Source organism: Patiria miniata, unplaced genomic scaffold (assembly GCF_015706575.1).
Source record: "Patiria miniata isolate m_02_andy unplaced genomic scaffold, ASM1570657v1 HiC_scaffold_1, whole genome shotgun sequence".
NCBI classification, from domain to species: Eukaryota; Metazoa; Echinodermata; class Asteroidea; order Valvatida; family Asterinidae; genus Patiria; species Patiria miniata.
Window position 1 is genome coordinate 24443474 of NW_024037047.1, and position 12198 is coordinate 24455671.

Here is a 12198-nt window from a genome sequence, read left to right on the forward strand (position 1 = left end):
GTTTGAATTTTAATAAAAGCATCAGTTATCCAACTGGTGAAAATTGTTTTTAGATAATGCTTTTTGTCCTGACTGAAACTTCAACTTATCGCAGGTGGAATTTTCAAACAGTTGAACGATGTGAACAGTAAGTGTGTCAATCTTCACTAACCTAAGGAGCATCATGTGCATAATGGAGCTTTTGTTTTATACAGACACTTGCATGGCAAGCATCTTTTTTTAGACGAGAAACTTTGACAGATATGGAGGGCCCCTTGTAACAATAGTCAGTGATGATTTATTGTAACTTTAAAGGCTTCAATTTGTTTGATTTTTTTGTTTTTGCATTGTTCTTTTTGTTTTGGTCTTAGGGTGCTTCATACTTTTGATTTCTGCTCAACCCACAATATTTAGGCAGGTTGCATGACTTCCGATCTCATGCCCAGTTTTCACCGAAAACCATGTTTACGTATTTTTCTTGCTCAAATTAGAATGAAAAATTGTTGTTAATTAAAATTGAGTAACTTAAAAAGTGTGTCCCAAAACTACATTCCATGAGATCTGAAGGAACGCATGCATTTAAGGAAACTTGTCAACATTTGCGTGCATATGGGCATTTCAAGCATTTTGTAATGTCTGTGACCAGGTGACACAGCTTTTAAGAGCTCAGTGAATAAACCTGAACATGTATTTTTCAAATCTTATACATCCATCATCTAGTAATGGTCAAGTAGATTACAGACTAGGAGCATTGGATCATTTCTCTGAATCATTAATTAGATATGGTTAATTGGCTCTGTCACAGATGTTACACTTCCTTTTCTTAACGCTGGAATTGCCCGTATGTCAATTCAAAAATTGATCTGACTTGAGTTTTGAAAAGCAGAGATCGGAGTATGAAAAAACGGCTTTCTCTTCTTCTTTCCTGTTCTTGATAGGAAGGGTCTTGATGTGCTTCTGAGTGCTTTCACTGTTGAAGGGGACAAGATCAAAGCAGCAGTCAAAGTGAGTTGCATTGACAATTTCTTCTTTGTTTACAGATTGTACTTTTTGGCTATTTATACAACCTGTGAAACAAATCCCGCACTACAGAAATCAGGACAAACTTTCAAAATTGTTTAACCATATTTGAGACATGGGGCCATTTTCACGGCGCTGCTCAGCACAAAAAATTGCTTAGCACAAAACAAGTCTGGCTTATAAAAGCAGGTTACCAGCCAAAACTCCATGTGATGTATAATGCTCATGATTAATATTCTGCCGTTGTTTGTCTAGCATGAAAATCACATGGAGATTTGGCTGGTAACCTGCTTTTATAAGCCAGACTTTTTTTTTTGCTAAGCACATTTGTGTGCTTAGCAGTGCCTTGAAATTGGGCCCTGCTCCAGTGAAATTCAGGCAAAGTTGCAGAAGTTTTTTTCACAAGAAGGGCATGTAAAGTCATTTCGGGGTGGACCTGACCATTTTGAAGTTTTGAAATTTTCCAAATCAGTAACTATAAATTTACAACCTCCCAAAATATGAATATAATCCATCAAAAAGAAGTGTGTGTTTTGGTTGATTTAGTGAAAAAAAAATGGGTATAGAAATTTATACAACAAGCATCTCAATATGGGCAATTCCACGGTTACTCACGTTACATTTTTGATGTACTTTTGAGTTTCCTTGGGCTGTAATTACCTTACTGAAAAGGTTTAATAACTGTTATCCCCATGGAAAATAGAGTAGACCTAGACCTACCTAAGCACTAAAGATGACATCCAGAAAAATGTGTCATGTATGATAAACAAGACGCACAAAATCGGTTACTCACGTTACGAAAATGTAACGTGAGTAACCGATTTTGTGCATCTTGTTTATCATACATGTACATTACACATTTTTCTGGATGTCATCTTTGGTGCTTAGGTAGGTCTAGGTCTACTCTATGTACCATGGGGATAACAGTTATTAAACCTTTTCAGTAAGGTAATTACAGCCCAAGGAAACTCAAAAGTACATCAAAAATGTAACATGAGTAACCGTGGAATTGCCCATATGCGTGTTTATCTCATAATTGGGTTGTCAGTCGTTTTTCACTTAATCATAGGTGATAGGGTCACGGTAGCTATGACAATCATATATCATTTTGAAGCTGAAATCCTCAGGAATTTGAAAATGCCTAAACCTAAAACAACAACATTTGCCAACTTTGTCTGGCTTCGTCAGAGCAGTTCACATTTATCTTACCAGTTAAATCTCAAACTTAAGAATTGCGTATGCTCTTTTTTAATGCATTTAAAGTGCAAAAAAAAATGTCTAAAGACTGACGTTGTTTGTCTGGGTACATTTTTGTTCTTTGCTTTTAGTCTGGCACCCAGCCCAAAACAGGACCCCTCATACAGACAGTCAAAGCCATATGCTTCACGCTGGCCACCGTGGAACCCAACGAGATTTCCACAGCAATACGCGAACTGCAAAAGTCGTCGGACCCCGAGGCTGTGTTCGAGAAAATCACGGCGGCCGTGCTGCAGTTGGTTGACATGTACTGTACGGCGTTTGACACCGACTTCAGGAAGGGTACCGATGATTCGGAGGAATCCGTGCAGGACATTACTGTGAAGGGTCATAACTTGAGGGTTTGTGTTGCCTCCGCGCACAGAATACCGAATAATGTGAAAAATGCGTAAGTGGAGGTGTTGTGCGACTTGTTCATGTCTTATTTCATTAATTTTCCATTTTGTTTGTGCCTGATTTATATAATGTGGTGCTTATTAAGCACTTTATACCAAAGGTCTCAAAGCGCTTCAAAATTATTTCCCCTGTTCATCAGGCCATCAGACCATTTATTTTCTGCAGCAGCTCAATATCAGCGCAATCTGGTCTCTACCCTCACAGGTACCGATTGGAGAGAGAGGCAATTGTAGTAAAGTGTCTTGCCAAAGCTCACAAGATCACATCCATGTTCCCCGTCAGCGTAACCATTAGTATGTTCTAGTCATCATATTAAGACTTTTTACGATCTGCAGTTGTTTAATATTCACTGTCTTTCTCTTTTTTTGTAGACATGAGTTCTTTTCCATCTCAGCTCAGCTGTATTACGGAGGCAATGCGCTTCATTTCCCTATCGACACCTGGCCTGCACGAATCAATAATTCCTTCTTCGACAAGCTAGCTTGGAACCAGGAGTAAGTGCAGGCTAACATTCTAAAAATTGACAGGAGCAGAATTTGAACCTGAGACCTTCCAAAACGCTGCACCGTTGCTCTACCAACAGAGCTATCCAATTTTATATTGGCTGTGGTGTGCCAGTCTTAATACAAGTCCCTTAAGTTTTACAACAAAGTTACATTTACATTTTGAGTTTGGTTTGAAAAAAAAAAAATGTACTGGGACAGGATTCGCATCTGCAACCTCTGGAATTCTGCAACGGTACTCTCCCACCTATATGTTGGCAGCCTCCCCAGTTTGTTTGTAGTTGCACTCTTCTATTGGCACCTATATTCCATCTCTTCCATTGACACCTATATTTTCACTCTTGTATTGGCACCTTTATTTCCTCTCGTCTATTAGCACCTATATTTCCACGCTTGTATTGGCACGTTTATTTCCACTCTTCTATTGGCACCCATATTCCACTCTTCCATTGACACCTTATATTTTCACTCTTGTATTGGAAGATATATTTCCACTCTTCTATTGGCACCTATTTTCCACTCTTCCATTGACAACTATTCTTCCACTCTTCTATTGGAATATATATTTTTACTCTTCTGATTGCACCTATATTCCATCTGTTCCATCGGCGCCTATATTTCCACTCCTCCATTGGCACCTATATTTCCACTCTTCTATTGGCACCTATATTTCCACTCTTCGAGTTGCACCTATACTTCCACTCTTCTATTGGCACCTACATTTCCTCTTTCCTATTAGCACTTATATTTCCCCTTTTCTATTGGTGCCTATATTTCCACTGTTCTAGTTGCACTTATACTTCCACTCTGTTATTGGCACCTACATTATCAATTCTACTGTTGGCACCTATATGATGCATGTCCACTTTACTTTTGGTAGCTATACACTTCCACTCTTTTATTGGTACCTATTAAGGGTAACAGAGCCAGATGGGTTTCTGGACACCCATCATGAAAAAAAAAAGGTTGGTTACTTAAATTATTCTTATACCCCATACCTGTATTGTTCGACGGACACAAATCAAAACTTGAAAGAGCAAAAACGACTCAAATGAAACCTAATCACGCATCTGTCTTTTCTCTGCTCTTCCTTACAAAATATATTGCAGACTTGAGCTTCCTGTTCCAGTCAGTCAACTACCCAGAGAGGCCAGGCTGATCTTCACTCTCTCTGGCCACGATAACTCCAGTGCCGATGCCCGCAACGTGGACAAAACCATCTTGGGTTGGGTGGCCATTTCAATCTTCAACTTCCAAGGGTAAATACTTTGTCTGCTGAAACCCATCTACCAGAAACCTGGGCCCAATTTCATGACACTATTAAAAATGACACAATTTTCTGTCCATTTCATGGCCACTGTATGCTCAAGTATAGCCTCCCTTTTTTATTTCAGAGAGCTTCAGACTGGCAGTCACTTGCTCGGACTTTGGGCTGATTCTTCCGTCAATCCCATCGGAACCTGCTCCTCAAATCTACTCACCCAGACTAGCATCATACTTCAGGTGAACAAAAAGTTTGCCATACTCTGCAACAAATTCATATTTTCCCCTCACAAGTATTTAATTATATATTTTTATTTAAAACCCCCACCAAATAAAGTATTCCTATTTCGGGCAACTGCAATATCTGAATAACAGAAGGCTTTTAGTTAAGGTTGCTCAGGCACTTGTGCATATTCATCTTGCAAGTAGGCTGGATAGCTCAGTTGGTACAATGATCAGGGGCCAATTTCACTGTGCTGCTAAGCACAAAAATGTGCTAAGCACAAAAAAAAGTCTGGCTTATGAAAGCAGGTTACCAGCCAAAACTCCTTGTGATGTATATTGCTCATGATTAGTATTCAGCTGTCGTTTGCTATAGGCATGAAAATCACGTGGAGTTTCGGCTGGTAAACTGCTTTTGAAAGCCATTTTTTTTGTGCTAAGCAAATTGTTTTGCCGTGAAATTGGCCCCTGGACATTGCAGATCAAATCCTACTCTAGAACTAGCGCCCCTTGTACAAAGATATTAAATTGGGGAATTGCCAACAGGGGACTGGATAGCTCAGTTGGTAGAGCACCGGAATGGTAATCCGGAGGTCGCAGGTTCAAGCTTATGAAAGCAGGTTACCAGCCAAAACTCCTTGTGATGTATATTGCTCATGATTAGTATTCAGCTGTCGTTTGCTATAGGCTTGAAAATCACGTGGAGTTTCGGCTGGTAAACTGCTTTTGAAAGCCATTTTTTTTGTGCTAAGCAAATTGTTTTGCCGTGAAATTGGCCCCTGGACATTGCAGATCAAATCCTACTCTAGAACTAGCGCCCCTTGTACAAAGATATTAAATTGGGGAATTGCCAACAGGGGACTGGATAGCTCAGTTGGTAGAGCACCGGAATGGTAATCCGGAGGTCGCAGGTTCAAGCTCCACTCCAGTCAATTTCTTTGTTTAAATAAATTTGTATAATTCGACTAGTCAGTTTCCCTTTGTGGTTCATTTGAAAATATATTTAAAGGCCGTATCATGTTTGAGTGATCCTGTTTGCTATTTCCCAGGCCAGCATCGTGACTTGGGGCGTGATCCCTGGCTACATGGCATATACGGGTTTATGGCTTCTGACTAGCGCCCCTTGAACAAAGATTTTGACGAATTGGGGACTGCCAACATAGGGCTGGATAGCTCAGTTGGTGGAGCACCGGAACAGCAATCCGGAGGTCGCAGGTTCAAACCCCACTCCAGTCAACAAAGTGTTATAATTCACCTAGTGGTTCATTTGAATTTTTGCTCATCTAGATAAACTTTGAGGATACCAAACATCGCTGCTTGTTCCCAGCCATTCAAGCCCTGGAGGGTAAGGTGTATGGCTTTGATATGTTGGAGCCTCACAACCAGCACCGAATCAAGGAGATCCTGGACAAAGACGCTCTCTCATCGTAAGTGTCAAATTGCATAGAATGCACTCTTCAAAAATTGTTTTCTCATCAATTTTGACTGTGTCTTAGATGTTGTAACACCCAAGGAGTGGTTCTTAACCGAAAAAAAGAAATCGGTTTTTGGGTTGGGAGGGGGAGCCTGAAAAAAATATTTGGAATAGTTTGGATTTTAGAGCCGTATTTAAAAAAAAAAACCTGAAAAGAAAGAATTGGAATAGTTTGGAGTTAAGAGCCGTATTTGAAAAAAAAAAAAATTGGGAAAATTTGTTTCATTCCAAATTAGGTCTGTGCATCAGAACCAAATAGCCAAGTATCCGAACGTCGATGTCAGGATTTGGTTCCAGATTATGGCATTGGGTACCCATAACCAACTGTACAGATAACTGAGTAACTTCTCGGACAATGAGAAAGAAAACTTGTGAATGTCATTTATGGGAAATTTTCAAAATGAAAACCAGGCTACATGGGAAAAACAAAACATAATTCCAGTTTTTGAGCTCGTGAAATTACAGTTTTCACCATAAAGCTATAGAGCTCACTGTATACATTGTACACCTGTATCTTGCTGCATCGATGCACCAATGTGCAAGTATTATCATGCGGACCTTTATGAAACATCTAAGCAGCAACTTCTGAGATTGGAATGTTGGGGTCAGCTTCTTTAACTGGCACCCGGGAACCCACATTTTTTTTTTCCAGTCTGGTACCCGTTTCCCGTACTACCCGAAATGCACACCCCAATTCCCAATGAATCTTAAGAAATGGACCGATTAAAGCAAATCTTTGTTGGTGTTCTGTAATTGTAAATAATTCCTTTGGAGGATTTTGTAGCTGTTACCATCTCATTATGTTGTGACTTATTTATTTATTAGTATATATTTTTGATGACTTGCAGTCTTAGCTCAGATGATGCCAAGTTCCTGTGGAGCAAGCGGCACTATCTCCATGACAACGCGTCAGCCTTGCCCCGCATCCTGGAGGTTGCTCCTTCCTGGGACTGGGCCTGCCTGGCCGACATCTACCCCCTGCTCAAGAACTGGAAACCAGTCAAGCCGGTGCAGACGCTGCAGCTACTTCACCCAAGGTAAGTAGGATGCTGTCTCCATGGCAACGCATCCTGGTCTTCTCCTTGAAAGTTGTCAATGGCTTAGTGCAGCTTCAGTAGGCTGTGTTAATAACAGAATGGGGACATTGAAATAATGCCTTTTTTAGTACAAACACTAAAAATATTACATTTATTGAAGCATTTCAGTATTCCCACTGAATCTTCAATGAAACTTGATGGGAACCAATTGCAAACAGTGTTAACCAGTTTGCACTGGGATAATTTTCACCGAAAAAGATTTTCGAAAAAAAGGCAAGACATAGCAACCAACTTTTGATTTACAGCCAAATGCCACAAATGCTGTTTCGCAAGAGTCGTTTCAACAGTTACCGCAACCTCGTATTTTTCAACACTCCAGGGTGAGTGTGCCACGGAGCGTAACTTGTTCCACAGCAGGCCAGGCACAGCGGCCAAGTTCAAGTACAACACACGGTCCGCCTCCACAGAATGCTCAAACTTTGTGTGTGTGTGTGTATGAAACAAATGGGGATTAGTGTGTTAAGATGTCATCCGGAGGCAAGTCAGAGTTCGACCTTAACTTTTTTGTTCACTAGCCAGCCGGGCTACTGAAACGGACTCTTAACTAGCCCGCGGGCATTTTCACTAGCCTGCATTTTTATTCTTATCTCAAATACAAAATGGCGTATTTTCAGGCTCAATTCTGCGGCAATTTTGTCAGTGTTTTTCATTAACAGATCTAATAATTTAACCCTTTAAAACAGTTGATAAAATTAGACACAAATGGATGGGGTTTTCTTTCTGAATTTAATGATTTATTTCTTCCTGTATGTTCATCTTTGCCATATCCCAATAATTTTTCACTTGCCAGCCGGGCTACTTAAGGAATAGTTTGACTAGCCCGCCGCTGTTTTGACTAGCATTTGGCTAGCGGGCTACCGCTAATTTTGAACCCTGCAAGTCGTTGTCACAGATGATTGAGTGGCTATGGGGGCGCCTCTGTGTATAGAAACAGCCAGATTGTGTTAACACACCATCCAACGTGAAGCTGTTTTGGGATTGAGGATAGCAGTGTTGTAATCAAGTCCATCACAAGTCCTTTCACAAGTAACAGGACGAACAAAGGAATGCTTTTGTGACAGTTCATTTGAATAGCTAGTGACTTGACTTGAGACTGAAGGACTTGTGATGGACCTGCAGGGACTTGCAGGGACTCGAATACAGCACTGTTGGATGGTAACCGCTTACGTCTTTCATTGTGATCCATATAGGTTTGCCGATAAGGAAGTGCGTTGCACAGCAGTCAAATGGATGCAGTGTATTTCGGATGATGAGCTCTGCGACTACCTGCCACAGCTTGTTCAAGTCAGTACTTTTAATTTCATTTCTCCCAATTTTATTGATAAGACTTTTCTCTTTGCTTGAAGCCTGACTTTAGGCCTGATGATTTGAATTGTGATTGACTTGAGTGCAACTTTAGAAAGTGCCTTTTCGGTTACTGCACTTAGCTTTCTAGGAAAAAATACTATGGTTTGAGGGGTGTGGCCTAGTGGTTAGGGTTTGTGAATCCTGATCAGAGGGTCAGGGGTTCGAATCCAGCTGCTTGCCATATGCTGTGTCCTTGGGCAAGCCACTTCCCCTCCACTTGCCTTTCTCCACCCACGAGTATAAATGGGTACCAGCATTAGCTGGGGAGTAACCTGCTATGGACTGGCATCCCATCCAGGGGGAATAGAAATATTCTCTGAGATAAACGCCGGCCTGATGGGCCATGTTGGCCTGTGACAGACTTTACATACAGAGGTTCCTAGTCAAAAACACAGTGTGTGGGTTCGTAAGGCCCAAAAAAAAGAGTCTCCGGTTTCTGGTATGCGCGCGTCGCCGTAGCCATGTGCGTCGGCAAAATGAAAAAGTTTTTTTTTCAATGAAAGATGATGTCTCAAAACCGCCAAACTCACTGGTTTGACTGGAATCCTGCTGCTGCACAATTTTAACGTGTTTTTGGACTGGGTTATGGTCGAGAATAAGCTTTATGTGGCCTCTCTGGACTCCCATATATTTGCACTAAGTTTAGTCGGGCACCATTTGCAGTCATCAGCCGACATTTGAAGCAAAAAAATCAGGTAAAAAAACAAAAAAAAGCCGCGTCGCCGCACCACTTTTTGGGCAAGCTCCATACCAGAAACCGGAGACTTTTTTTTTTTGGCCTAAGTAACGGCCTTCCATTTTTATCTTTATAGGCTCTGAAGTATGAGAGCTACCACGACTCAGCTCTTGCACGATTCCTGATTGAGAGGTCAATACAGAGCATCAGGGTCTCGCACTTCCTGTACTGGTGAGTCAGATTAATGTCAAGATTAACGTGGATTAAGATGGATTAAGGATTAGATACTTCATATGGGATTTGTGAATAAGGTTTGTAATTAGGATTATGGAAAGGATAAATGATCATCAGGGAGTGATGGATTCATGAGTGAGATCAATCAGATTAGTGAGGTTCAAGGAGAGGATTAAGGATGAGGGGTTAGTGAAGGGATTTGTGATTGAGGTAAATGAGGAGATTTTTGTTTAGGATTGAAGAGAAGGTAAAAAGGTGAGGACATTTTTGAGGATCAATAAGATTGGGGTTAGGGATTAATTATGGGATTAGCGGGTGAGATTAGTGAGATTCAGAAAGATCAAAGTGAGGATTAGGAATCAGTGATTAGTGAAGGATGATATATGGGATGAGCAGGTGAGATTAATGATATTTAAAAAGTTAAAGTGAGGATTAGGAATCAATGATTAGTGAAGGTTGATATAAAGAAAAGAGAAGTGCAGGTTAAAGAGATATGGGTTGGTGATTGAGGATAATCAGATAATTAATGATGAGTTTTTCGTCTTTCTTCAGGTGTTTGAAGGACAGTCTTCGTGAGCAGCAGTACAAGCAGCGGATTGAGATGATCCTAGGAGCGTTACTCAGCGTCTGCTCTAAGGGTCTGAGGCAGCAGTTCAGGCTCCAAGAAGCTCTGATTGAGAACCTCAACAGTATCGCTGAGCAGGTGAAATCGGCCAAGGATGCGAGCAGGATGGTAAGGGGTGGAGCCTAGCATGTAAAGGGGGTGGAAATGGGAAGGGATACAAAAATAAATGAAACCTTTGTGTCTGTTCTTGTATGAAAAAAAATTGTATTTGTGAGGCGTTCTTGCAAACTGAGACAGAACTGGGCAGAGGTCAAAGAGGAAAGAGGAAAAAAACTTCTTACAATACTGTTTGTTGCACTTATTTATTTATTTATTTATTTATTTATTACATTTCTGTACCCAGGGTATACCCAAACAGTTTAAAACTGGTTTCCATTGGAGCCCTGCTTACATGGCATGCAATAAAAGATGACTGCAAACATGTATACAAATACAATATGTTACAAATACAATACAATACAATACAATGGGATAAAAGCATTATTTGATTAATGCATAATGGTTAAGCAAATATTATAAATACAATATATTGTAAAACTATTATAACTACATGTACAGTGTGAAACAACATCGGTATCAGGCTTTACTATACGGTGAATTCAGTGTACACAAAGAATTTGGATCTGTCTTGTAACATCAAGACAATGTATTGCTATTCGCTGATTACGGGACGAAAAACCCGCGAAAAAGCCTTTTGGAAGAAAACATGGGGAAATTCCCATCCGGCTCCTTATTGTGGCAACTCGGACATTCTGTTGACAAGTTATGGCTTGTCCGAGTGATCCCAATTGGTTTGTCCCAGGTTTGCAGCATCTATCCAGCACCCTGACTTTAGAAGTGATTCATGGCTACGTTTCCAAGTATAAAAAGCTTGTGACTAGCATCCTGAAAAGAAATCTCGACAATTTGAAACACTGTCGGCTATTCCGCAGTGGGTTTTTATGAATGGGTTTTGACCAGTAGTTCTCTGATTTGTGAACAGTCGTTACTGCATGGGGGCCTCGAAACCGTAGCCGCACAACTTGACGATCACGTGCACGTCCCGACAAATCCTTCACTGGAAGTCAAGGGGATCAACGTACAGGTGAGCTACTTGCATTATAATCTTTTAATCTCTGCCTAGCACAATGGCACAGCAATAATAATTAATAATAATTGTGCTTATATAGTGCTTTTCATCGTATCAACGATCTCAAAGCGCTTTCCAATTATTACCCCGTTCATCAGGCCATGGAACCACACGGCAGCCGATATCAGCGCTCAATCGGTCCTCGACCCTCACAGGTACCCATTCATACTCCTGGGTGGAGAGAGGCAATTGTAGTTAAGTGTCTTGCCCAAGGGCACAAACACCATGTCCTGTCCGGGTTCGAACCCACGTACCTTCGTACAAGAGTCAAACACCGTAACCACTGGACCATGGCGTTCTCCGCTATGTACATTATGACATGCGCTGGAACTAGTGATACACCTATTGGTAGTCTTGGTTGGCTTGGCCAAATAATCAATTGGACATGCTGGACTTGGTTCATCATAGTTATTTATAAAACTTGCTCTTATTGCTTTTTTTCAATTTTTTTTTTGGGGGTGGGGGAGCAAAGTTGGATGTATTGTTTTAATGGCAATCAATTGGTACCTATTTGGATGTGTTCGCATTTAAAGTTAAGTTTATCATCATTGCTGTGTTTGATTTCATTGTTAATCCCCTTTATATAACACCCAAGTAAATTCTCGTCATTTGATGGGAGGATTGTAGTTCACGCGGCATTCATTAATCGAACCATTGCACGGCCTACGTCATAACTGCATTTGTGGTTCCATTCACCGTGCATCTTCGTCCCATCCCTTTTGATCTATTGCACGCTGCGCGCACGCTACAACGCGCAGCGAACCGGCGCTATACGATCTTTGCGGTATTTAGACCATATCATGCGTTGTAGCATGCAGTTGCCTTGATGATTTTTTTGCATTGTTTTAAGAACTTACAATGTTAATTTTCGTTACTGTCAATGATGTCACTTTTAAACCTTTGTTAGCCTTGAACAAGCTGAAAAAAAGTAGTGGGTATGATACAATTTTGTGAGTTTTATTTGTTCTTCAAGTTT

At 40.7% G+C, this 12198-nt stretch overlaps 1 protein-coding gene across 4 annotated transcripts in view; it reads left to right on the forward strand.

Moving 5' to 3' along the window:
* Window positions 1–12198, forward strand: part of LOC119726437 (phosphatidylinositol 4-phosphate 3-kinase C2 domain-containing subunit beta-like) — a 43691-nt gene that overhangs the window by 14004 nt on the left and 17489 nt on the right. For all 4 annotated transcript variants that reach the window (XM_038198093.1, XM_038198111.1, XM_038198121.1 and 1 more), the window contains 11 exons: window positions 918–984; window positions 2328–2644; window positions 3024–3146; window positions 4265–4414; window positions 4550–4658; window positions 5928–6067; window positions 6963–7151; window positions 8402–8495; window positions 9371–9465; window positions 10021–10201; window positions 11076–11177. In XM_038198093.1, the coding sequence (XP_038054021.1) occupies window positions 918–984; window positions 2328–2644; window positions 3024–3146; window positions 4265–4414; window positions 4550–4658; window positions 5928–6067; window positions 6963–7151; window positions 8402–8495; window positions 9371–9465; window positions 10021–10201; window positions 11076–11177 (1567 nt within the window). The remainder of the gene's footprint in view (window positions 1–917; window positions 985–2327; window positions 2645–3023; window positions 3147–4264; window positions 4415–4549; window positions 4659–5927; window positions 6068–6962; window positions 7152–8401; window positions 8496–9370; window positions 9466–10020; window positions 10202–11075; window positions 11178–12198) is intronic.